This window comes from Pseudophryne corroboree, chromosome 10 (genome assembly GCF_028390025.1).
Source record: "Pseudophryne corroboree isolate aPseCor3 chromosome 10, aPseCor3.hap2, whole genome shotgun sequence".
In the NCBI taxonomy this organism is placed as follows: domain Eukaryota; kingdom Metazoa; phylum Chordata; class Amphibia; order Anura; family Myobatrachidae; genus Pseudophryne; species Pseudophryne corroboree.
Genome location: NC_086453.1, coordinates 332,025,079 through 332,049,590, shown reverse-complemented (window position 1 = coordinate 332,049,590; position 24,512 = coordinate 332,025,079). Strand labels below are relative to the sequence as shown.

Genomic DNA, 24,512 nt, shown 5'->3' with positions numbered 1-24,512 from the left:
CAACATACAGGGCCAGAGTAATGTTAATTGAACAGCAACACCCCTATGTTTTACAGCACACAAGTGCAGTGTGCTTTTAATTTGTAACAACTGCATCTCTGAATTTTTACAACATACAGGGCCAGAAGCACCCCTATATTTTACAGCATACAGCAGTGTGCTTTTATTATTTAACAACTGAACCCCTGAATTATTACATTATACAGGGCCAGTGTCATGTTATTTGAACAGCAGCACCCCTAAATTTTACAGCATACAGCAGTGTGCTTTTAATTTTTAATTGCACCTCCAAATTTTTACAACATACAGGGCCAGCAGCACCCCTATATTTTACAGCATACAGAAGCAGTTTGCTTCTTATTTTTAACAACTGCACCTCTGAATTTTTACAACATACAGGGCCAATAACACCCCTATATTTTACAGCTTACAGTAGCAGTGTGCTTTTCATTTTTAATAACTGAACCCCTGAATTTTTACAACTTACAGGGCCAGTGTAATGTTATTTGAACAGCAACACTCATATATTTTACAGTTTACAAGAGCAGTGTGTTTTTAATTTTTAACAACTGCACCTCTGAATTTTTACATCATACAGGGCCAGCAGCATCTCTATATTTTCCAGCATACAGGAGGACAGTGCCCCTGCACCCTGTACAACACAGTGACAGCCAGGACAGCAACACCCATGTACATCTGCAGCACATGAAACCAGTGATGGATTTAGCGGGGGACGATTAGGGCGAACGCCCCCCCTACATATAACGGCACCGGGATGGAGGCCGGGTCCCGGCGCGGTATTGGGAACGGGGTGGACAGCGGTGCAGCGCGGCGGGGGACGAGGAGAGAGAGGAGCGTCCTGACTCACGTACAGCGACCTCTGTTCTGACCACGCCCCCTCCTTCCTGTACGCGCGTCAGGACGCTCTCTCTCTGTCTTCGTCCTCTGCAGCGCTGCACCGCTCTGCACCCCGTTCCCAATATCCTGGCGGGCCCGGCCTCCATCTATGAGGTGGGAGTGTGTGTGAGTGAGTGTGTGTGTGAGTGAGTGTGTGTGAGTGAGTGTGTGTGAGTGTGTGTGTGTCTCCCATTTCTCTCCCCCCCCCCCTCTTCTCCCTGCATTATTTGGCTGAATTTTGCCTAGATTCTGTGTACTATGTAATTTTTGCCTCATACAGTGTGCTATAGTGTGATTTTTTCCCCTCATTCTGCGTGCTATCATGTGAATTTTGCCTCATTCTGCGTGCTATCATGGAATTTTTGCCTCATACAGTGTGCTATAATGTGATTTTTCCCTCATTCTGCGTGCTATCATGTGAATTTTGCCTCATTCTGCGTGCTATAATGTCAATTTCTGCTCATTCTGCGTGCTATAACGTCATTTTTGTCTCATACAGTGTGCTATAATGTGATTTTTCCCTCATTCTGCGTGCTATCATGTAATTTTTGCCTCATACAGTGTGCTATAATGTGATTTTTCCCTCATTCTATGTGCTATCATGTGAATTTTGCCTCATTCTGCGTGCTATAATGTCAATTTCGGCTCATTCTGCGTGCTATAACGTCATTTTTGTCTCATACAGTGTGCTATAATGTGATTTTTCCCTCATTCTGCGTGCTATCATGTAATTTTTGCCTCATACAGTGTGCTATAATGTGATTTTTCCCTCATTCTGCGTGCTATCATGTGAATTTTGCCTCATTCTGCGTGCTATAATGTCAATTTCGGCTCATTCTGCGTGCTATAACGTCATTTTTGCCTCATACAGTGTGCTATAATGTAATTTTTCCCTCATTATGCGTGCTATCATGTGAATTTTGCCTCATTCTGCGTGCTATAATGTCAATTTCGTCTCATTCTGCGTGCTATAACGTCATTTTTGACTCATACAGTGTGCTATAATGTGATTTTTCCCTCATTCTGCGTGCTATCGTGAATTTTCCCTCATTCTGCGTGCTATCATGTGAATTTCGGCTCATTCAGTGTGCTACAATGTGAATTTCGGCTCATTCAGTGTGCTATAATGTGAATTTCGGCTCATTCAGTGTGCTACAATGTGAATTTCGGCTCATTCATTGTGCTATAATGTGAATTTCGGCTCATTCAGTGTGCTACAATGTGAATTTCGGCTCATTCAGTGTGCTACAATGTGAATTTCGGCTCATTCAGTGTGCTATAATGTGAATTTCGGCTCAGTCAGTGTGCTATGATGTGAATTTCGGCTCATTCAGTGTGCTACAATGTAAATTTCGGCTCATTCAGTGTGCTATGATGTGAATTTCGGCTCATTCAGTGTGCTATAATGTGAATTTCGGCTCATTCAGTGTGCTATGATGTGAATTTCGGCTCATTCAGTGTGCTATGATGTGAATTTCGGCTCATTCAGTGTGCCATAATGTGAATTTCGGATCATACTGTGTACTATAATGTGAATTTTAGCTCATTCTGTGTGCTATAATGTGAATTTCGGCTCATACAGTGTGCTACAATGTGAATTTCGGCTCATTCAGTGTGCTATGATGTGAATTTCAGCTCATACAGTGTGCTATAATGTGAATGTCGGCTCATTCAGTGTGCTATAATGTGAATTTCGGCTCATTCTGTGTGCTGTAGAAACAGAATTTGTCGGCAGATAAGAACCACTTGGCCCATCTAGTCTGCCCCTTTTTTTTTTTTTTACATTATTTTTATCTCTAACCTTATCTGATCCTTATTTCTTTGTAAGAATATCATTATGTCTATCCCATGCATGTTTAAATTGCCCTACTGTCTTATCCTCTACCACCCCTGATGGAAGGAATGGCGATTCGTCAGTCTGTATCACCAGTGCGCAGGGTTCTCTCCACTAACTGGCAACATTTTATTAGTAATGGCAACAACAGGAAATTTTAGAAGCGAACGGGAAGGGCATTACTAAGTGGGAGGGGCTATGATTAGGGGGAAGAGTCATCATTCTTAAATCGCCCCCCCTAAAAGTTAAGTCTAGATCCGCCACTGCATGAAACACCAGTGACAGCCAGGACAGCCAGGTACACCATTGTGACTGCAGCAGCACCCCTACAGAGCACACATTAACCCCACCCGACGCCACCACACACAGAGAGAGACAGAGGTCTGTCTCCCTCAGTCTCCAAGTCCGGAGTAAAAATGTCAGTGATGCGCAGCTGTTTATATGGGATCCAAAACCCGCTGACAGCGGGATGATGATGTTTTGCCTCGTTCTAGTTTCCAAGTCTGGCAAGAAGTCCCGAGACAGACTCGGATCCGGGCTCAGGACGTGATGTACAGGGGGGGTTCAGTTCTCAGGAAACCGAACCTGCTCATCTCTAGTTAAATACAGGTTTTACTGCAATTGAAACAGCTTCCAGTGCCATTCTTCAGGGGATGATATATATATCTATCTATATATATATCTATATATATATATATCTATATAGATAGATATATATATACACACACATCTACACATACATACAAACTCAGTGCATACCAACACATCAAACTTACACACAGAGCTTTCATCCTCCCCATTGTGGTGGTGCAGATCCTCCCTCTCTCTACTTGCTCGTAGCTGTGATCACTACGCAGCACCTTGCCACTGCCTGTGTTCAGCTGTCAGCACTCTGTGTCAGGTAGCATGGATATGAAAGCCTCCTGATGTGGAACCGCTGACAGGTAGCATGGATATGAAAGCCTCCTGATGTGGAACCGCTGACAGGTAGCATGGATATGAAAGCCTCCTGATGTGGAACCGCTGACAGGTAGCATGGATATGAAAGCCTCCTGATGTGGAACCGCTGACAGGTAGCATGGATATGAAAGCCTCCTGATGTGGAACCGCTGACAGATGAGTCGGAAGTGTCCAGGCAGCACTAACTGCAGCTACGGGTCTAAGGCTGGTGCAGAGATGGAGAAAAGGCTGTCTCCATCTCTGTAAAAAAAAAAATATCCATCGGGGAAAGCCCCCCTTCTGTGCTACTGGGGTATAATGATTTGTAATATATATGATTATTTAAATTATCGTAAGAATTGTGAATGTCAGTGATACAGTATCTAATTCTACATGTTTTATGCAGGTTTATATTGTGGATTCATTCCCAGGTCGTAGAAATGCTGCTGGGATAAGTATTTATAGTCCTCATGCATTAAAATAAGCATATCGGGGAAAATTTACTAATAATCTTTTTTGGGTGTGATTAGTGATCGCCCCTTATGGCCAAAGCTTTTTGCACCACACATTCCACATTTACTAAGAATCATTTTGGCTGCCAACTTGTCTTCCAATTGTGTATTGAGTCGATTTGTGGTGTGCTGTGAGGCAGGAATTTAGCTGCGATAAAGCAGTGAGTTTGGTGGTAAGCCTGTGAGATCTGTGCAGACTTTTGTGTATTGAGTGTATTAAAGAGTTACATTTGTGAAAACAAATGGCATTGGGTCCTCCCGCAAAAGCATAACCAGCAATGGGCTCTGTGAGACAGTATTGGTTTAATACATTAGGGGAAATGGTATGGAGGTCCTCAGTACTTCAATTGAACCAGCACTGGGCTTTTGAGCTGGGAAAAATGCATTGTCTCCCATGTTTCCAACAATTAGCACAGGGAGAGAGAGAGAGAGAGAGAGAGAGAGAGAGAGAGAGAGAGAGAGAGAGAGAGAGCCATGTTTATTCGGGTCATCACAGCCAAAAGATGAATCCCCCTACTAGTAAGGCCAGGGTTTCCTAGGATGGTGTGGACCCCCCAATTTATGTTCCCCCCTATTTAATGCACTCAGAAGCCCAGGTCTATCCCTAGAACCCTTGGGCTGTTGGTGCCGAGTTTACAGCTTTCTGTTAAATGTAGAATATTGTCTTTTATGGAAAGACTACAGTAGCCAGCAAGCCTCTCCGGCATGCCAGTACTTGGAGAACCACAAGTACCAGCATGCGGGTCATTTAATGTTCACGGGTACTATAGTCACTCTTTAAAATAAATATTAAAATAAAGACAGTACACAGGCTCCATTGACAGTAAAACTTTAATAAACAGGCATGCTGTATACTCACCTTGTCCCATTCCCCTCTCCCCAGTAAGAGCCCTGTGCTAGTTGCTGGAAATATGCGGGACCTCTACGCATCCTCACCCCCCTTCCCCCTGTATTTCCTAAACCAGGACCGTTTCACAGAGCCAGGTGCTGGTTACGCTTTTGTGAGGGGACCTAATGCCATTTTTTTTTTCAAATGTAACTCTTTATTAAACTTAAAACACAGAAGCATGGAAAGATCTCACTGATCCAAGCAGGCCTACCACCAAACATGCTTGCTAAAAGCAGGTGCATTGATTTGGTGCATTGAGGTGCGATTTTGTTGTCAGTTTTAGCGATTTTACAAAAACAATTGTTAGTAAATTTGCGATTTGCATTGGTGCTAATGTCATTTTGACAATGGGGGTGATTCAGAGCTGATCGTAGATGTGCTAAATTTAGCACATCTATGATCAGATTCTCAGAAATGCAGGGGGACAACCAGCACAGGTCTAGTCTGCCCTCATGTCAGGCCCTACCACCCTCATCCCCGCAAGGGTACAAAAGCATTGCACAGCGGCGATGATTTTGCGCCTTCTGAGTAGCTCCCTGCCAGTGCAGCTCCTGCGCAGCCTAGCTGCACTGGCAATTGGCTACCTGCCACGTCCCGGGCCGCAGCGGCTGCGTGTGACATCACTGCCAATAAGGCAGAGGCGATCGCAGCCCTGAGATGCTTTTAGCATCTCACTGGGCCCCCGGAGTGCTCATGCACAGTTTGCTTGCTGCGCGGGCGCACTCCACAAAAGGCTTCAGACTGCTGCTGCTGCAGCTATCCAGTCTGAATTAGGCCCAATGTTTGTTCTGATGGTAATGTGCAGTGATTTGGTCTATGAGGTCGAGATTGACATGTGATATACATGCAATTTGGCCCTTAGTAAATTTGCGATCAGCAAAATGATGGTATTAACAAAAAAAGTGAAATTGATCGAAATTGACTCTTAGTAAATTTACCCCAGGAGTGTTGTATTGTAAGGCAATTGCTTACCCATTGCAGAATAATGCTAAATAACATTTTACACTTTGCTATCACTATAATCTTCCCTGTAGGTCACATTAAAGGAGACCTTTTGATTGACATCAGTAATGGAGCCTTCATTCATCATCTCTATACAGCCAGTGAGTTTTTCAAACAGATCCTTGTGCTGAAGTGCGCTGAGAAATGCATCATGGAACTGAACCGATGGATTAACAAGCGTACAGGAGCGTTTGATTGGTCGCACATATTTGCATATTTTAAAGTCACAGAAGGAAACAGGTAACGTGTCTGCCCAAACAAACTTCTTCTTTAAAGGTAAACCCAGTTTCAGTAAATACCAAACTTTTAGCTTGGGCTGAAAAAAATTACCCCTGCTGTGCAGTACATGCCAGGGCTAGATGGAACCTGTATTAGATATGCATAAATAAGTAAACCAGTTTGCAAACAAAGTCTATGGGGGCAATTCTGACAGTGGCATCATAACTGGGGTGCAGGTGGTGCGGGCCGCAACCAGGGTGAGACCCGCCGAGGGGTGACACCAAAATGCCGATTCTTGCTCAGTGACAGGATCCGGGTATTGCATGTAACAATGCATGAAGCACTCAGCTCCTCCTATAGTGCACTGCAACCACAGCTGTCTCCACTGGCAGTCCGCATCTACTGGAGTGATGAAAACGAGGTCCAGGACACAAAAGCCATGCCCCCTCCTGTTGGGCCATGCCCCCTTATGCAGTGCATGGCGCAATGGGTGTCACTATGGTAATAACTGATCACCATGGTAAGAAAAAGATTGCATGCTACACCTTTCTGAATGGCTCAGTCGCACTGGTTAACTCACCCCATGTGGTATAAAACACTAGGGGGCCTGATTTTGGGCCTAATTCAGTAAGGATTGCAAATTCTGCTAATTATCAGAATTTGCAATCCTTTTCCTAGCATGCTGGGGGCTGCCCATCGCAGGTCAAGGCCGCCCAGCATGGTGACCGCTGTCTCCACCCCTCCTTGATGAAGCAGAAATTGCGATCGCCTTGCAATTTCTGCTTCATTGTAGAAATTAGTGAAGCCTTCTGCTGGCACAGCTTAACTTAGCTGTGACCGCAGGAGGCCCGCCGCGTTCTTTTCAATCGCACCAGCTGCGTGTGATGTCACGCATCCACTGTGATCACGCCCCCGTTTGGCCACCTCTGCCCCCATTTGCGCTGCACCACCCCAGCCTCTCCTCCCTGGAAATGAAGTGTTACCAGACCCCCAGCCCGGTGACCTCCTCTGCATGATTGACAGGCAGAGGCGATCACATTTAATGTGGTCCTGCGCGTGCTCCCGCGTTTTTGTCTCAAAATTTATGGTTGGATCGCACACTACAATCCAACCTGAATTAGGCCCTTAATGCAGTGCGAGACAGCTGGGGCTCCGTGATTCCAGCCAAACTTGTATGTTTTTTGAAAGCATCAATCATTTATAAAGCAACCTGGCTTTTTCCTTGTAAATGATTGCCGCTTTCAAAAACCGTACGAGTTTGTCCGGAATCTTGGAGCTCCACCTTTCTCGCATTGCATTACAAGCCTCATTCAGTAAGCATAGCAAATTCTGCTATTCACCAGAATTTGCTATCCTTTGGATAGCATGTTGGGGGCTGCCCATCACTGAGCAAGGCTGCCCAGCATGCTGACCGGAGACTCCCCCAGTTTCACAAGCAGAAATTGTGAAAACTTTGCAATTTCTGCTTGTCAGCAGAAATTGTGAGAGCCTCCTGCCAGCGCCCGTAGGAAACCTGGCACCATTTTAGCCATTGTGGCGGCAGCACATGACATCACGCAGCCGCCACAATCACGCCCCCGACACACCACCATATGTGCCAAATCACCCACCTTTAATCCGGCCCTGCCCACCCTCCCCCCCACCCCCCCCCCCCACGACCACCTCTGCCTGATTGAGAAAATGCTGGCGCATGCGCAGGATGGGCACTGCACATGCGCTTGCATCTTTTCAGCAAAAATTCCAGTTGGATCGGACACTGTGATCTAACCTGAATGAGGCCCTACATCTGGCCCCATAGTGTATGAGGACATAAAATATATATTTAAACTCGTAAAAAAAACTCACAAATAAATTATATATATATATATCTATATATATATATAATCATATAGCAGGGATGGACTTGGTCTCTGAATTGGCCCCTGCATGTGTAACAAGCGTGCATGTCACAGGGGGGTGCACATATGTACCGGGGGGGGCATGTAGATGAAACACTTCTCAAGTCTGGAGGGTGTGGACTCGCAGCATGCCTCCATTATCATGGTAACAGAAATCCCGGGGGCGCATGCAGACATGACTCACGCGGACTCGCGGCATGATCCTATTACAATGCAAATGCACTGATCAGAGAGCCAGAGGCTGCACTGTGTGCGCCTTTCTTGGCTCTCTGTGGGATCGGACCGGCCCACCTGCCCATTTGTCCTTCTGGCATAAGTATAGGGGTATTGCCATATAAGTCCAGTACAGTGGTGCAGCTGTATAAGTCTAGGGGTACTGCCGTATAAGTCTTGGAGTACTGCTGCATAAATCTTGGGGTACTGCCGTATAAGTCCAGTACAGTGGTGCAGCTGTATAAGTCTAGGGGTACTGCCGTATAAGTACAGTACAGTGGTGCAGCTGTATAAGTTCAGGGGTAATGCCATATAAGTCTAGCGTTACTGCTGTATAAGTCTTGGGGTACTGCTGTATAAGTCCAGTACAGTGGTGCAGATGTATAAGTCTAGGGGTATTGTCGTATAAGCAGAGCCGGATCTTGCCCTTGTGGCGCCCCGGGCAAAAATGGGGGCGTGGCTTCATATGGGGGCATGGTCAGTTACGCCCCCATTTGTGCCCCCTGTAGCGCAGCTGAAAAAAATAATAATAATAAATAAAAGTATACTTACAATCCCCGCTCCTGATTCCAGACCTCCTCCTCCGCCGGCGCCGCTCTTCTCCTGGACTCGGATGGTTGTGTCTGTCCTCGGATCTATGGGAGAGACGTCATTACGTCTCTCCCATAGCACAGCATAGACACTAGAGGTCAATTATGACCCCTAGTGTCTCTGCCACTATGCTGTGCGGTGCGCGATGACGTCATCGCGCACCGCACAGCAAAGGTCCTCTCCATGAAGGGAAACTAGACGCTTCGTCTAGTTTCCCTTCAGGGAGAGGACCTTTGCTGTGCGGTGCGCGATGACGTCATCGCGCACCGCACAGCACAGTCCTCTCCATGAAGGGAAACTAGACGCTTAGCGTCTGGTTCCCTTCAAAGCGGGGGACCAGCGGCGGGCACAGCGGGGGGCACTGCAGAGGGCACAGTGGCGGATCTTGCCATGGTGCGGCGCCCTCCGGAAGGCGGCGCCCCGGGCAAAAGTACTGCTTGCCCGTGGCAAGATCCGGTACTGCGTATAAGTCTAGGGGTTATTCCGTATAAGTCCAGTACAGTGGTGCAGCTGTATAAAAAAACAAAGAAAGCTTGGCGCTTTTTAGGTTTTAGGCAAGACTAATTATAAACCAATTAAAAAGCAATGGTATGATTCACAATAATTTGTACACGATTCTTTCAGCCGCCGTATTAAAGAGGCTATTCTACCCCTAATTCACAAAATAAAACAAAAACAGAAAACAGCGCTTTCCTGGAATCGTGTAAATTTTATTTTCTACACATAATTAAAAAACATTAAAAACTACACACACAGTACTGGCCGGTAATAATATACAATTTAAATCCAATTAGGAAGAGGTAATTAACCATTCATAAAGTCATGCAGCTGAAAGACCTTTAATTCGTGCAGCTTTTTTAATAGCCAAATAGGTCCTACTCAGTCACTATAATAGTCCTTATGTTAGTAGCGCTCATAACATATTAAAATTCTTGCATGCAATAAAGTCAGTGCACTGACATGAGAAGTCCAGCTGTATTGTTTTGCTTTTGCTTAGTTAGTTAGTTTAAAAAGCATTTGCTTCTCAGGATTAGTAGCAATGTAATTCAGCGAAATACAAGCAGCTTGTTTGAAAATGTCACCTGATCAATAAGTCTCTTATACGGACTCTACGAATTTCTCCCTGCTCCTGGTGCTTTTATACCTTTCTCGGTGCCATGTCTGGAGTGTCCCGTCCTAGAGCTACTGATAATAGTGTGGTATGCCTTGCAAGCTCGGCCAGTACTGGACTTAGAATGTCGTCTTATGCATTTCTCCACCTTCAGCAGCAGTGCTTACATCGGCGGCTTCCTCTGAGACAGTAAGTGTAGAAAATAAAATTTACACGATTCCTGGAAAGCGCTGTTTTCTGTTTTTGTTTTGTGCAGCTGTATAAGTTCAGGGGTACTGCCGTATAAGTCTTGGGGTATTGCCGTATAAGTCTTGGGGTACTGCCATATAAGTCCAGTACAGAGGTGCAGCTGTATAAGTTTAGGGGTACTGCCGTATAAGTCTAGGGGTACTGCCATATAAGTCTAGGGGTACTGCCGTATAAGTCCAGTACAGTGGTGCAGCTGTATAAGTTCTGGGGCACTGCCGTAAAAGTCTTGGGCTACTGCCGCATAAGTCCAGTACAGTGGTGCAGCTGTATAAATCTAGGGGTACTGCCGTATAAGTCTTGGGGTATTGCCATATAAGTCTAGTGGTACTGCCATATAAGTTCAGTACAGTGGTGCAGCTGTATAAGTTCAGGGGTACTGCCATATAAGTCTCAGGGTACTACCGTGTAAGTCTTGGGGTACTGCCGTATAAGTCTAGCACAGTGGTGCAGCTGTATAAGTTCAGGGGTACTGCTGTATAAGTCTCAGGGTACTGCCATACAAGTCCAGTACAGTGGTGCAGCTTTATAAGTTCAGGGGTACTGCCGTATAAGTATTGGGGTATTGCTGTATAAGTCTCGGGATACTGCTGCATAAGTCCAGTACAGTGGTGCAGCTGTATAAGTTCAGGGGTACTGCTGTATAAGTCTTGGGGTACTGCCATATAAGTCTAGGGGTACTGCCATATAAGTCTCGGGGTACTGCTGTAATAGTCCAGTACAGTGGTGCAGCTGTATAAGTCTTGTGGCACTGCCGTATAAGTCTATGGGTACTGCCATACAAGTCTTGGGGTACTGCCGTATAAGTCCAGTACAGTGGTTCAGCTGTATAAGTTCAGGGGTACTGCTGTATAAGTCCAGTACAGTGGTGCAGCTGTTAAAGATAAGGGGTACTGCTGTATAAGTCTAGATGTGCTGCCGTATAATGCACATTTATTGGCAAGCTGCTCAATCAAATTGTGATGACACTCAGGTGCTAAAAGGGAGGGGTAATTCTGGGTAAGAGAAAAACATTTTGCTATCCCTAATGCACACTGATTGAGAAATAACACTACATAATAATCAGATAATACAGAGATCTTAGTTGCGTATATCTGCAGATATAGGGCTAAGCCCCCAGGCCGAACAACAAGGCGTCTCTGTCACTAATACTATGTGTGGATCTGGGGTGCGGGACCCAATTATGTCAGCATAGGCGGCCACCCCCCAGGACCGCACCCCGGTGAAAATTAATAAGGGTTAATAAGAAGCACATAAGTGCTATGTAAGTGAGGTGTGATTAAAATAATATAAATATATATACAATGTGATATATATATATATATATATATATATGCGGCTGCTTCAGGATGGCACACCCTAACACTTTATTGACACCTTATTTATCCCTATCACATTATATATATATATATATATATATATATATATATATAATGTTCCACCCCGGAAATGGAGGAGCACTCAAAGACTCAATTGAAGCAAAATTCATGGGTATTTTAGTTAGTGCAAATTTGATCACTTAATAACATTTGCAGGAAAACGAAGCGCCTAGCATCCTGTATGGACTACGAGAAAAGGATTTACCGGTAGCAGTGGCGGATTTAGGGGGGGGGGGGGGCACCAAGGCACGTGCCCCCCCTGTCATTTTTAGTTGATTTTTGTATTTTTATTTTTATTTTATTATGTGCGCACGCCGCAGCCCTCGCGGTGGCTTGGGGGCGAGGGGCTGCGGGGGCGCCACTGATTTAGTGCAGACTGACATGCGGACGAGCGTCCGCATGTCAGTCTGCGGTCTCGTTTCCTCCCCTGCTGTTAGGAGGGACACGGAGGGCACAGTGCACGCCTCCCTGTGTCCCTCCTGGGTCTCCGGCGGCCGCGGGTCTCATAAAGGAAGTGCCGTTCGTGAGCACTTCTTTCATTAGAGTGACCCGCGGCCGCCGGAGACACAGTAGGGACACAGGGAGGCGTGCACTGTGCCCTCCGTGTCCCTCCTAACAGCAGGGGAGCGGGGGGAGCGGCGGTGGTGGAGGAAGCGGGGGGGGGCACTGAGGGGGCATATCTGGCACTGGGGGGGAATATCTGGCACTGGGGGCATATTTGGCAGGGAGGGGGGGGAGAATATCTGGCACTGGGGACATATATGGCACTGGGGGGAATATCTGGCACTGGGGGCATATATGGCACTGGAGGGGGAATATCTGTCACTGGGGGCATATGTGGCACTGGGGGGGGATATCTGGCACTGGGGGCATATGTGGCACTGGGGGGGAATATCTGGCACTTGGGCATATGTGGCACTGGGGGCATATATAGCACTGGGGGGGGGATATCTGGCACTGGGGGCATATGTGGCACTGTCGGGGAATATCTGGCACTGGGGGCATATGTGGCACTGGGGGGGGTATATGTGTACCTGGCACATGGGGGGGGGCTGTATTTGGCACTGGGGGCATGTGAGTACCTGGCACCGTGGGGGAATATCTGGCACTGGGGACATATGTGGCACTGGGAGCACAGCCCTAGCAACAAGGACTACCTCCTAGCAACGAGCATGACACCCAGTGCATGAAACCCCTGGCAACGAGCATGACACCCAGTGCATGAAACCCCTGGCAACGAGCATGACACCCAGTGCATGAAACCCCTGGCAACGAGCATGACACCCTGAGCATGAAAACCCCTGGCACCGTGCATGGAACCAAGAGCATGAAACCCCTGGCAACGAGCATGACACCCAGTGCATGAAACCCCTGACAACGAGCAGGTATTTGAAAAGTAATTAGAAGCCTTACTGTAGGACTTAATGTGTAATGGGCATTACGGTGTGTGGCATAATGTATCACGGACATTGCGGTGTGTGTCATAATGTGTCACAGGCATTACGGTGTATGGTATACTATATCGCTGGCATTGTGATATGTGGTATAATGTCTCAGGGTCATTGCAGTGTGTGGCATAATGTATCACGGACATTGCGGTGTGTGTCATAATGTGTCAGGCATTACGGTGTGTGGTATACTACACTGCTCAAAAAAATAAAGGGAACACTAAAATAACACATCCTAGATCTGAATGAATGAAATATTCTTATGAAATACTTTGTTCTTTACATAGTTGAATGTGCTGACAACAAAATCACACAAAAATTATCAATGGAAATCAAATTTATTAACCCATGGAGGTCTGGATTTGAAGTCACCCTCAAAATTAAAGTGGAAAAACACACTACAGGCTGATCCAACTTTGATGTAATGTCCTTAAAACAAGTCAAAATGAGGCTCAGTAGTGTGTGTGGCCTCCACGTGCCTGAATGACCTCCCTACAATGCCTGGGCATGCTCCTGGTGAGGTGGCGGATGGTCTCCTGAGGGATCTCCTCCCAGACCTGGACTAAATCATCCACCAACTCCTGGACAGTGTGTGGTGCAACGTAGCGTTGGTGGATGGAGCGAGACATGATGTCCCAGATGTGCTCAATTCGATTCAGGTCTGGGGAATGGGCGGGCCACTCCATAGCATCAATGCCTTCATCGTGCAGGAACTGCTGACACACTCTAGCCACATGAGGTCTACCATTGTCTTGCATTAGGAGGAACCCAGGGCCAACCGCACCAGCATATGGTCTCACAAGGGGTCTGAGGATCTCATCTCGGTACCTAATGGCAGTCAGGCTACCTCTGGCGAGAACATGGAGGGCTGTGTGGCCCCCCAAAGAAATGCCACCCCACATCATTACTGACCCACTGCCAAACCGGTGATGCTGGAGGATGTTGCAGCTAGCAGAACGTTCTCCTTGCTGTCTCCAGACTCTATCACGTCTGTCACATGTGCTCAGTGAGAACCTGCTTTCATCTGTGAAGAGCACAGGGCGCCAGTGGCGAATTTGCCAATCTTGGTGTTCTCTGGCAAATGCCAAACATCCTGCACGGTGCTGGGCTGTAAGCACAACCCTCACCTGTGGGCGTCGGGCCCTCATACCACCCTCATGGAGTCTGTTTCTGATCGTTTGAGTAGACACATGCACATTTGTGGCTTGCTGGAGGTCATTTTGCAGGGCTCTGGCAGTGCTCCTCCTGTTCCTCCTTGCACAAAGGCGGAGGTAGCGGTCCTGCTGCTGGGTTGTTGCCCTCCTACGGCCTCCTCCACGTCTCCTGATGTACCTGCCTGTCTCCTGGTAGTGCCTCCATGCTCTGGACACTACGTTGACAGACACAGCAAACCTTCTTGCCACAGCTCGCATTGATGTGCCATCCTGGATGAACTGCACTACCTGAGCCACTTGTGTTGGCTGAAGGGAGGTCATACAGGCACGTGGAGGCCACACACACTACTGAGCCTCATTTTGACTTGTTTTAAGGACATTACATCAAAGTTGGATCAGCATGTAGTGTGTTTTTCCACTTTCATTTTGAGGGTGACTCCAAATCCAGACCTCCATGGGTTAATAAATTTGATTTCCATTGATAATTTTTGTGTGATTTTGTTGTCAGCACATTCAACTATGTAAAGAACAAAGTATTTCATAAGAATATTTAATTCATTCAGATCTAGGATGTATTATTTTAGTGTTCCCTTTATTTTTTTGAGCAGTGTATATCACGGGCATTGTGGTATGTGGTGTAATGTCTCAGGGTCATTGCAGTGTGGCATAATATATAACGGGCATTGCGGTGTGTGGCATAGGGTATAACGGGCATTGCGGTATGTGTCACAGGCATTACGGTGTATGGTATACTATATCACGGGCATTGTGGTATAATGTCTCAAGGTCATTGCAGTGTGTGGCATAATGTGTCACAGGCATTGTATGTGCTATAATGTATCGGGCATTGCAGTGTGTGGTATAATGTATCACGGACATTGCAGTGTGTGTCATAATGTGTCACAGACATTGTATGTGCTATAATGTATCAGGGGCAGTGCAGTGTGTAGCATAATGTATAACGGGCATTGCAATTCCTGTCATAATGTGTCACAGGCATTATAGTGTGTGGCATAATGTGTCGAGGGCATTACGGTGTGTGGCATAATGTGTCGTGGGGCATTACGGTGTGTGCATACTGTGTCATGTGCATTATTGTGTGTGGCATAATGTCTAAGGGCCATTGCAGTATGTGGCATAATGTATACTGGGCATTACTATAAGGAGGAAAAATGACAAATAATGTAAGGGGCATGAATCAGGATTATTTTTCTTTCCTGTGGTGGCCAAAGTCTGGGCGTGCAGGTTGCAAAACTGGGGTATAAGGTAGTCTTTTCCTGCAATACCACGCCCATTCCAACGAAGCCACGCCCATTCCAACGAAGCCACGCCCCTTATGGTGCCCCCCCTGTAATTTTTTTCTGGATCCGCCCCTGACCGGTAGGTAACCAAAATCCTATTTTCTATTACGTCCTAGAGGATGCTGGGGTCCACATTAGTACCATGGGGATGTACCAAAGCTCCCAGAATGGGAGGGAGAGCGCGGAGGCTCCTGCACAACTGATTGACTGAACTTCAGTTCATCAGTGGCCAAAGTATCGAACTTGTAAAACTTTGCAAACGTGTTTGACCCAGATCAAGTTGCAATGCCGAGGCACCCCGGGAAGCCGCCCAGGAAGACCCCACCTTACGAGTAGAGTGGACCTTAACAGATTTTGGACACGTCAGTCCTGCCGTAGAATAAGCGTGCTGGATAGTGAACCAGATCCACCGAGAAATAGTCTGCTTAGAAGCAGGACACCCAATTTTCTTGGGATCATATAGGACAAACAGAGAGTCTGACTTTCTGTGACGAGCAGTCCTCTTCACATAGATCTTCAAAGCCCTCACAACATCCAAGTACTTTGATGTAATTGAGGAGTCAGTAGCCACTGGCACCACAATAGTTTGGTTGATAGGAAATGCCGATACAACCTTCGGAAGAAACTGCTGACGTGTCTGAAGCTCAGCTCTATCTTCGTGGAAGATCAAGTAAGGGCTTTTAAAGGATAAAGCTCCCAATTCGGACATGCATCTAGCAGAAGCTAAGGCCAACAACGTGACCACCTTCCATGTAAGAAATTTGACTTCAACCTCCTATAGATGCTCAAACCAATCTGACTGGAGCAACTGCAACACCACATTAAGGTCCCAAGGCGCCGTACTCGGTAGAAAGGGAGGCTGGATATGCAAAACTTCCTTTAAAAAAGTCTGAACCTCAGGGAGGGCAGTCAATTGTATCTGAAAGAAAATGGATAGGGCCGAAATCTGGACCTTCACAGATCCTAACCTCAGGCCCATATCCACACCTGCTTGCAGAAAGAGGAGAAAACGTCCGAGTTGAAACTCCATCGTAGGAAACTTATTGGATTCACACCAAGAGACATATTTCTTCCAAATACGATGGTGATGTATTTCTTCCAAATACGATGGTAACGTTACCCCTTTCCTAGCCTGTATGAGGGAAGGAATTACCTTCTTCGGAATGCCCTTCCGAGCAAGTATCAGGTGCTCAACTTTCATGCTGTCAAATGTAGCCGCGGTAAGTCTTGATAGGCGAATGGCCCCTGCTGCAGCAGGTCCTCCCAAAGAGAAAGAGGCCTCAGCTCTTCTTGCAGTATATTCAGAAGGTCCATGTAACAAGCCCTTCTTGGCCAGTCTGGGGCAATGAGGATCACTTGAACCCTTGTACTCCTTATGAGCTTTAGGATTCTTGGGATGAGTGGAAGTGGTGGAAACATGTACACTGCCTGGAACACCCATGAAGACACCAGGGCGTCCACTGCCACTGCCTGTGGGTCCCTCAACCTGGAACAATAACACCGAAGCTTCTTGTTGAGACGAGAGACCATCATGTCTATTTGGGGTAATCCCCAAAGGTCTGTTATTTCCTTTAACACCTCCGAATGGAGACCCCACTCCCCTGGATGGAGATCGTGTTTGCTGAGGAAGTCTGCTTCCCAGTTGTCTACTCCCGGAATGAAGATGGCTGACAGCACCAACGCGTGTTTTTTTGTCCAGAGGAGTATTCTTGTCACCTCTGACATTGCCGCTCTGCTCTTCGTTCCGCCCTGTCGGTTTATGCAAGCCACAGTTGTTACGTTGTCCGACTGCACTTGAATGGTCGGATTTCTTAGAAGAAGGGCCGCCTGAAGAAAACCATTTTAGATGGAATCTTAGTTCCAGGATGTTGATGGGCAGGCCGGCTTCCAGGCTTGTCCACCGACCTTGGAAGGTTACTCCTTGAGTGACTGCTCCCCAGCCCCAAAGGCTTGCATCCGTGGTTAGAAGGACCCAATCCTGAATCCTGAACCTGCGGCCCTCCAGAAGGTGAGGTAGTTGTACCCACCAGAGGAGTGAAATCCTGGCCCTCGGTGACAGACAAATTCTCTGGTGCATGTGGAGATGAGATCCTGACCACTTGTCCAGAAGATCCAGTTGGAAGGTCTGAGCGGGGAACCTCCCATACTGGATTGCCTCGTAAGAGGCCACCATCTTTCCCAACAGGTGAATGCATTGATAAACCGACACCCGGGCTGGCTTCAGGACCATAGTTTGTATCACCAATGCCTTTTCCTGTGGAAGAAACACCTTCTGCACTTCTGTGTCCAGGGTCATTCCCAGAAAGGACAACCTCTGGGTTGGTTCCAAATGTGACTTTGGAAGTTTCAGAATAAAACCATGAATCCTGAGGAGGCGTGTTGTGAGAACAATGGACTGCAGCAGCTTCTCCTTGGATGATGCCTTTATCAGCAGATCGTCCAGATATGGAATGATGTTAACCCCTTGTTTGCGGAGGAGAACCATCATTTCTGCCATCACCTTGGTAAACACCCTCGGTGCTGTGGATAGGCTGAATGGCAGGGCCTGGAACTGAGAAATACAGTCCAGCAATGTGAAACGGAGATAAGCCTGATGTGGCAGCCATATCGGAATGTGGAGGTATGCATCCTTGATATCCAGTGATACCAGGAATTCCCCCTCTTCCAGACCTGATATCACCGCCCTGAGAGACTCCATCTTGAACTTGAACTCCTTTAGAAAGGGGTTCAATGATTTTAGGTTCAGAGTGGGCCTGACCGAACCATCCAGTTTCGGTACCACGAAAAGGTTTGAAAAGTAACCTTTGTTCTGCATGTGAGGTGGTACTGGCACAATGACCTGTGCCTCTACCAACTTCTGGACAGCTTCTGTTAGTACAGTGCTGTCTGCCAACAGAGTTGGCAAGCCTGATTTGAAAAAATGATGAGGGTGAGACTTTGAAATTCCAGCCTGTATCCCTGGGATACAATATCTATCCCCCAGGGATCCAGGCCGGACGATACCCAGACGTGACTGAATTGTCTGAGTCTCGCTCCCAGTGGCCCCACCTCCAGGCCGCATGCTCCACCATCATGCAGAGGACTTTGGCGTACCTGAGGCAGGCTTTTGTTCCTGGGAACCTGAAGCGGCAGGTTTCTTGGACTTAACCTTACCTCCCCTAAAGAAGGTATTGGTCGGCCCTATCCATTGTATCCAAATCCTCAAGTAAGGTAGCCAACCACTTTACAATTGCCTTAGCAATCCATGCCGTAGCAATAGTGGGACACAATATGGCCCCTGAAGCAGTGTACATTTATTGAAGTGTGTTATCAATTTTTCTATCAGAACTGGCTCCTTTAAGGCGGTAGATCCTGGAACAGGCAATACCACCTTCTTTGAGAGTCTGGACACAGACACGTCAACAATCGGTGGGTTTTCTCATTTTTTCCTATCCTCCTCAGGGAAAGGAAACACCACCTGGACCCTTTTAGGGACCTGGAATTTTTTCTCAGGGTTTTCCCATTCTTTTTCAAATATAGCATTCAATTCCTTTGACGCATGGAAGGTTAGCAAGGCTTTTTTTTCAGTGAAAAAAGCCTACTCAACCTGCTAAGGTGTGGTATCATTAACATTCAACACGTCCCTGATAGCCTCTATCAACAATTGCACCCCCTTTGTAAGAGATGCGGACCCCGCAACATATCCCCATCACCATCTGTGGTGTCAGAATCGGTATCCGTGTCATCTTGTGTGACATGCACACGCTTATGGGGGTATATAGCGGAGCATCCTGAGGTACCGGAAACCGGCCATACTGCCATAAAGCTCTGTAACACCTGGGTTGCAGATTCATTACTTGCAGCCCTGTCATAAATCTGAGAAATCCAAGATTTGATAGAGGAAAACCTCTCATGCTCCCTTGCTGGAGTCTGTGCTAAACCAGTGCTATCCTGATTACATGGAATGGTATCATCCTGGGAGGACAAATCCTCTGCAGGATATGACACAGTATCCCTGGACATAGCTAAAGGAGACCACCAAACACTCTACACACACACAGTTGATGGCATACAGAGTTTCCCCCCAAGAATGGCAAATGAGACACAGAGATTGGAGCCAACCCACACACAGCGCTTTTCCAAAGGGAGACCCCTTGTCAACGCTCACTGTGCACCTTAATAGGACACACATTCGTATAACAGCCTTCCCCCCTTCTACAACCCCCTGGTACCGTTCACAGATAGCTGAAGTTGCTGTGGAGGGACCTGTTCTCCTTCTCAGCGCTGTGCAGGCAGGAAAATGGTGCTGAGACGCTGCTGGGATCGCTCTGAGGAGAAGCTCTGCCCCCTTAATGGTGCTGTCTTCCCGCTCTTCATGGATTATATTGGCCTGAGCAATTAGTGCTGGCTGAGATCCGGGGACCTCGACAGGCTTCTGGACCAGTGTAGCGTGTCTGCACTGGGTCAGGGCGCCCCTCACAGCACCGCACCATGTACCGCTGAGCCATCCCCAGAGCACAGTGAAAACTGCGCTCCTACCCTGTGCCGCAATCTTCACACTGATCTCCCGCTTGCTAGGGGTGTCAGTGTCTCACTCGCCACAATTCTTCAGCTCTTCAAGGGGGTGGTGGCATGCTGCTGGGGCAAGCGGTCCACTTTGGCGGAGAACGATCAGACCCCTCTGGAGCTCAGTGTACCATCAGTGGAGACAGTAGCTAAGACCCCCGCAGGGCAGACTCTGCTCCCCCCTCAGTCCCACACTGCAGGGAGGCTGTTGCCAGTAGCCTCCCTGTAAAATAGTAAACTCTAAAAAATAACTTTTCTAAGAAAACTCAGGAGAGCTCTGCTAGCTGTGACCGGCTCCTCCGGGCACATTTTCTAAATTGAGTCTGGTAGGAGGGGCATAGAGGGAGGAGCCAGCCCACACTCTCAAACTCTTAACGTGCCAATGGCTCCTGGTGGACCTGTCTATACCCCATGGTACTAATGTGGACCCCAGCATCCTCTAGTACATAAGAGAAATAATATTCAAACAAACCACATAATTTTGGTGTCAGTGGACTGCTTACACTATTACCCAAAGTTTCTGAACTTGACAATGACTTATGAGGAATGCGCTTTAGGTGTCGTACAGTATAAGGGAGGATGTTCCTAGATGGTTAGCGTCCTTACCCCTACTTATTATGGATTGATAAAGGCAACAGATGGCTTGACTTCTCTTGTCTGGATTTTTGGAGAGATAATTTCACACTGAAGCGTGTATTTCGGTATTTTGACCATGTATGACAATGGTCTTTTTCATCCCATGGCCAACAACTGTTTCCACTGGTGCCTTATTCAAACAAACCACATCACCATCAGAACCCTCATCATCAACTTACTCCTCAGCGCCAGCTACAGACATATCCTCCTCATCCTGGTGTACTTCTACAGTGACATCCTCAATCTCAGTGTCAGCAACTGGACTGGCAGTGCACTTCCCAGCACTTGCAGAGGGAGTGCAAATGGTGGTAGAAGCCTCCTCTTCTTATACAGTGTTGTGAAGGTCAGGCTTAGACATTGCAACCGTGGACAGTGCCAGCACCCCTGTATTTTCACAAAACCCCTGTAATTTTACAGCATACAAGACAAGGCTAGTGTACATTTATTTTCACTGCACCCCTGTATTTAATAACATATAGGGCCAGTGTACTTTTATTTTAAGAACAGTACCCCTGTATTTTTACCACATACAGGACTAGTGTACTTTTATTTTAACAGCACCCCCCCTGTATTTTTACAGCATAGAGGACCAGTGTACTTTTATTGTAACAGCAGCACCCCTGTATTATTTACAGCATACGGGACCAGTGTACTATATTTTTACAACAGCACCCCTGAATTTTTACAGCATGCAGGACCAGTGTACATTTATTTTCACAGCAGCACCCCAGAATTTTTACAGCATACAAGACAAAGCCAGTGTACATTTATTTCCACTGCACTCCAGATTTTTACAGTCAGCACCCCTGTATTTTTACTGCATACAGGAAGACAGTGCCCCTGACCCCTGTACAACACAGTGACAGCCAGGACAGCAACACCCATGTACAACTGCAGCACCCTTAACAGCACATGATACACCAGTGACAGCCAGGGCAGCACCCCTACAAAGCACACACTGACCCCACACAATGCCATAACCCACAGAGACAGAGGTCTGTCTCCCTCACTTTCCAAGTCTGGAGTGAAAATGGTGCAGATGCATGGCTGTTTATATGGAATCCAAACCCGCGAGAATCCAACAGCGTTCTGGGATCCGAGTCTGGTGAGAAGTCCTGAGCCGGTCTCGGATTCTGGCTCAGAATGTGATGTTCGGGGGGGGGGGGGGGGGGGTTATTTTGGTTCTTTGAGAACCGAACCTGCTCATTTCTACTTACAAGGAACAGACTGCTGACACTGACTGCCATTCTTGGATGAAATCCCGAACCTCCACACACTCAGACCCTTTAACATTTCCCACAAATGACCATCTGAAAGATAAAATGGCTGTCTCATTGAAAGTATAAAAAAAGATCAATCTCCACCACTTTTAAAGACTTTTGAAAATCAAATAATGTTTGGGGAACAAATATGCTCTGAATCCATCCTGGAACCAAACAACACTTGCCCCTATCTTTTCTAGGCTCCCACTGAATCTCCAGTAAGTATGTACTTATTAGTCTAATAATCCAAACAATCTTGAGGTTTGTCCATCACTGTTGCCAGAGAGAGGAGCAAAGATTAGGGGGGTAGTGTAGTTAAATTCACAGGTCACAATGTGGCCATAGAGCTCAGCACTGGACCCACCAAAAAGAACAATAACATACTAATTGCACGTCTGCAAAGCTGTCCCATGTGCTGCACAAAGGGGTGTGCGCAGTTTTCATGGGAGGGAGGGGGATCAGTGCCTTAGTTTTACCTTGGAAAGGCAGGTTGATACCTCCTCCTTACCTCCTGCCATTCATGTGCACTAGAGAGTAAAGTCTCTGACACAGTGCTAGCGTCTCTGATTTTACTTCTTCCCGAAAATGTCACTGGAAAGAAGGCTCTGCAGAGGAGGAGGGACCCATCTGCCTTCACAACCTAAGTATATACTTTGGAAGGAAGGGGGGGTGGCAGGGTACCCAAACCCATCAAGCAAGCCACACATCCCCCCCCCTCCCCCCCCCCCCCCCCCCCACACACACACACACACACACACACACACACACTCACACACAGTGAGCCCTGAGAGCTTGGACAGCAGGATCATTATCTCCATATAGCTTTTTAGGATTGCCCAGAACTGTGCCGGTCAAGAGGAGGAAACATGGGGAAAGGGAGGAAGGGGATGTTGTGGGCCTAAAGGGGCCAAAAGAGCGCTTTGAGAGTGAGATTGTGTGGTCATTTCTTATAAGTTACATCAGATGTTAGAGTATCAGTCCAGGCTTGGAGTGGTCACCTCACAAGTGGATGAAAATCTGGTCCCACAAAATAATACCTTATCTCTCATACGGTTGTATTGGTAGACCACCTAAATCCAATTTAACCTTACTGTGTTTATATTTTTCAGTGACCAGTGTGAGTCCACTGATACAACGTTGAAGAAAGCAATTGCAGAGATCTTGAAATGTGACTTTAATAAGGAAAATCTTGCAGAACCAAAGGTGCTAACACCATCAGACTGTGTTATTACTGCTTGGCTGCTGGAACTCATCAGCAAAGACAAAGATGATTATAAAAAGTATTTCAGGAAATTTGTGAAGCTACTGAAACCTGCTGGAAACCTGATATTGGTTGGGACTCTTAATACAACTTATATGATGATTGGGCAGGACAAGATACATATGCTCAAATATGATGAGAGCTTTATAAGAAATTTTCTAAGTAATGAAGGGTTTATTATTGATCACTGGGCAATACAGAAAAAAACATCATTGAGTAACCTTTGTGACTATGAGGCACTCTTTGTTATCACAGCTCACAGAGAAAATAGTTTGGGAAGCAAATGAAACATAACTGCAGCAGTTCTTCCTATCAATTTACTAATGATAAACCTTAAGAAAAGTAATTTAAAAATATAATTGTGAGTTTGTAGTGAACTGATCTTACTGTTGATTTCGCCTGATCAATGAATAATTTAATTTGTTAATTTTATGCAATTTAATGGACTTTGGTTGATTAAAGCATTAAAAATTCATGCAATATCTGTGAGTAGTTTTGTCAGCCCACCATGTATCAATGTTGTCGTCATTCACTCAGCAAACTCTAAGGAGTCTATTTACTAAGCCTAGTATGCTGGGTGTAACTAAAACTTTAGGGGCCACATAATAAAATACAGAAAGGGCCCCTACCCCTGCCATTGTCACTACAATGTTCTTTATGGTAGGAGCAGGAGAGAGAGAGAGAGAGAGTGAGGGGAGTGAGAAAGACACACACTGGTGGTGTCAGAGGAGAGAGAGAAAGAGCAGGGAGCAAGAACATGAGGGAGAGAGGGGAAAGTCATGGAGAGAGAGAAAGGGATGAGGGGTGAGGACATTAGGGAGAGAGAGAGAGAGCGGAGGTAATGAGAAAAAGAGAGACAGAAGCAAGAGAGATGGTGTCAGGGAGAAAGAGAGAGAAAGGGATGGGGAAGAGGGCATCAGGGAGAGAGAGAGTGTCAGAGAGAGAAAATGGGGAGGAGGAAGAGAGAGAGGGAGGGAAGCGAGCAATTGTGTCAGTTAGGGAGGGAGGGATTAAGGGGAGCAAAAGGGAGTGAGAGTTTCAGGGAGGGAGATAAAGAGAGGTAGAGCGAGAATGAGAGAGAGCAGTGCCTCGGAGGGAGAAAGAGACTGTCAGGGAGAGAGAGAGACAGTGTCAGAGAGGGAGAGAAAGTGATAGTGTCAGGGAGAGAGAGGGGG

The 24,512-nt window shown here is 46.7% G+C and overlaps 1 protein-coding gene across 1 annotated transcript; it reads left to right on the top strand.

Annotated features, from left to right (window-relative positions):
• The first annotated feature begins 6,056 nt into the window (after positions 1-6,056).
• On the top strand, positions 6,057-23,624 carry LOC134965338 (nicotinamide N-methyltransferase-like). Its single transcript, XM_063941809.1, has 2 exons — positions 6,057-6,313; positions 23,186-23,624. The coding sequence occupies exons 1-2, from the start codon at positions 6,057-6,059 to the stop codon at positions 23,622-23,624; spliced, it is 696 nt and encodes a 231-aa protein (XP_063797879.1).
• Positions 23,625-24,512: the final 888 nt, after the last annotated feature.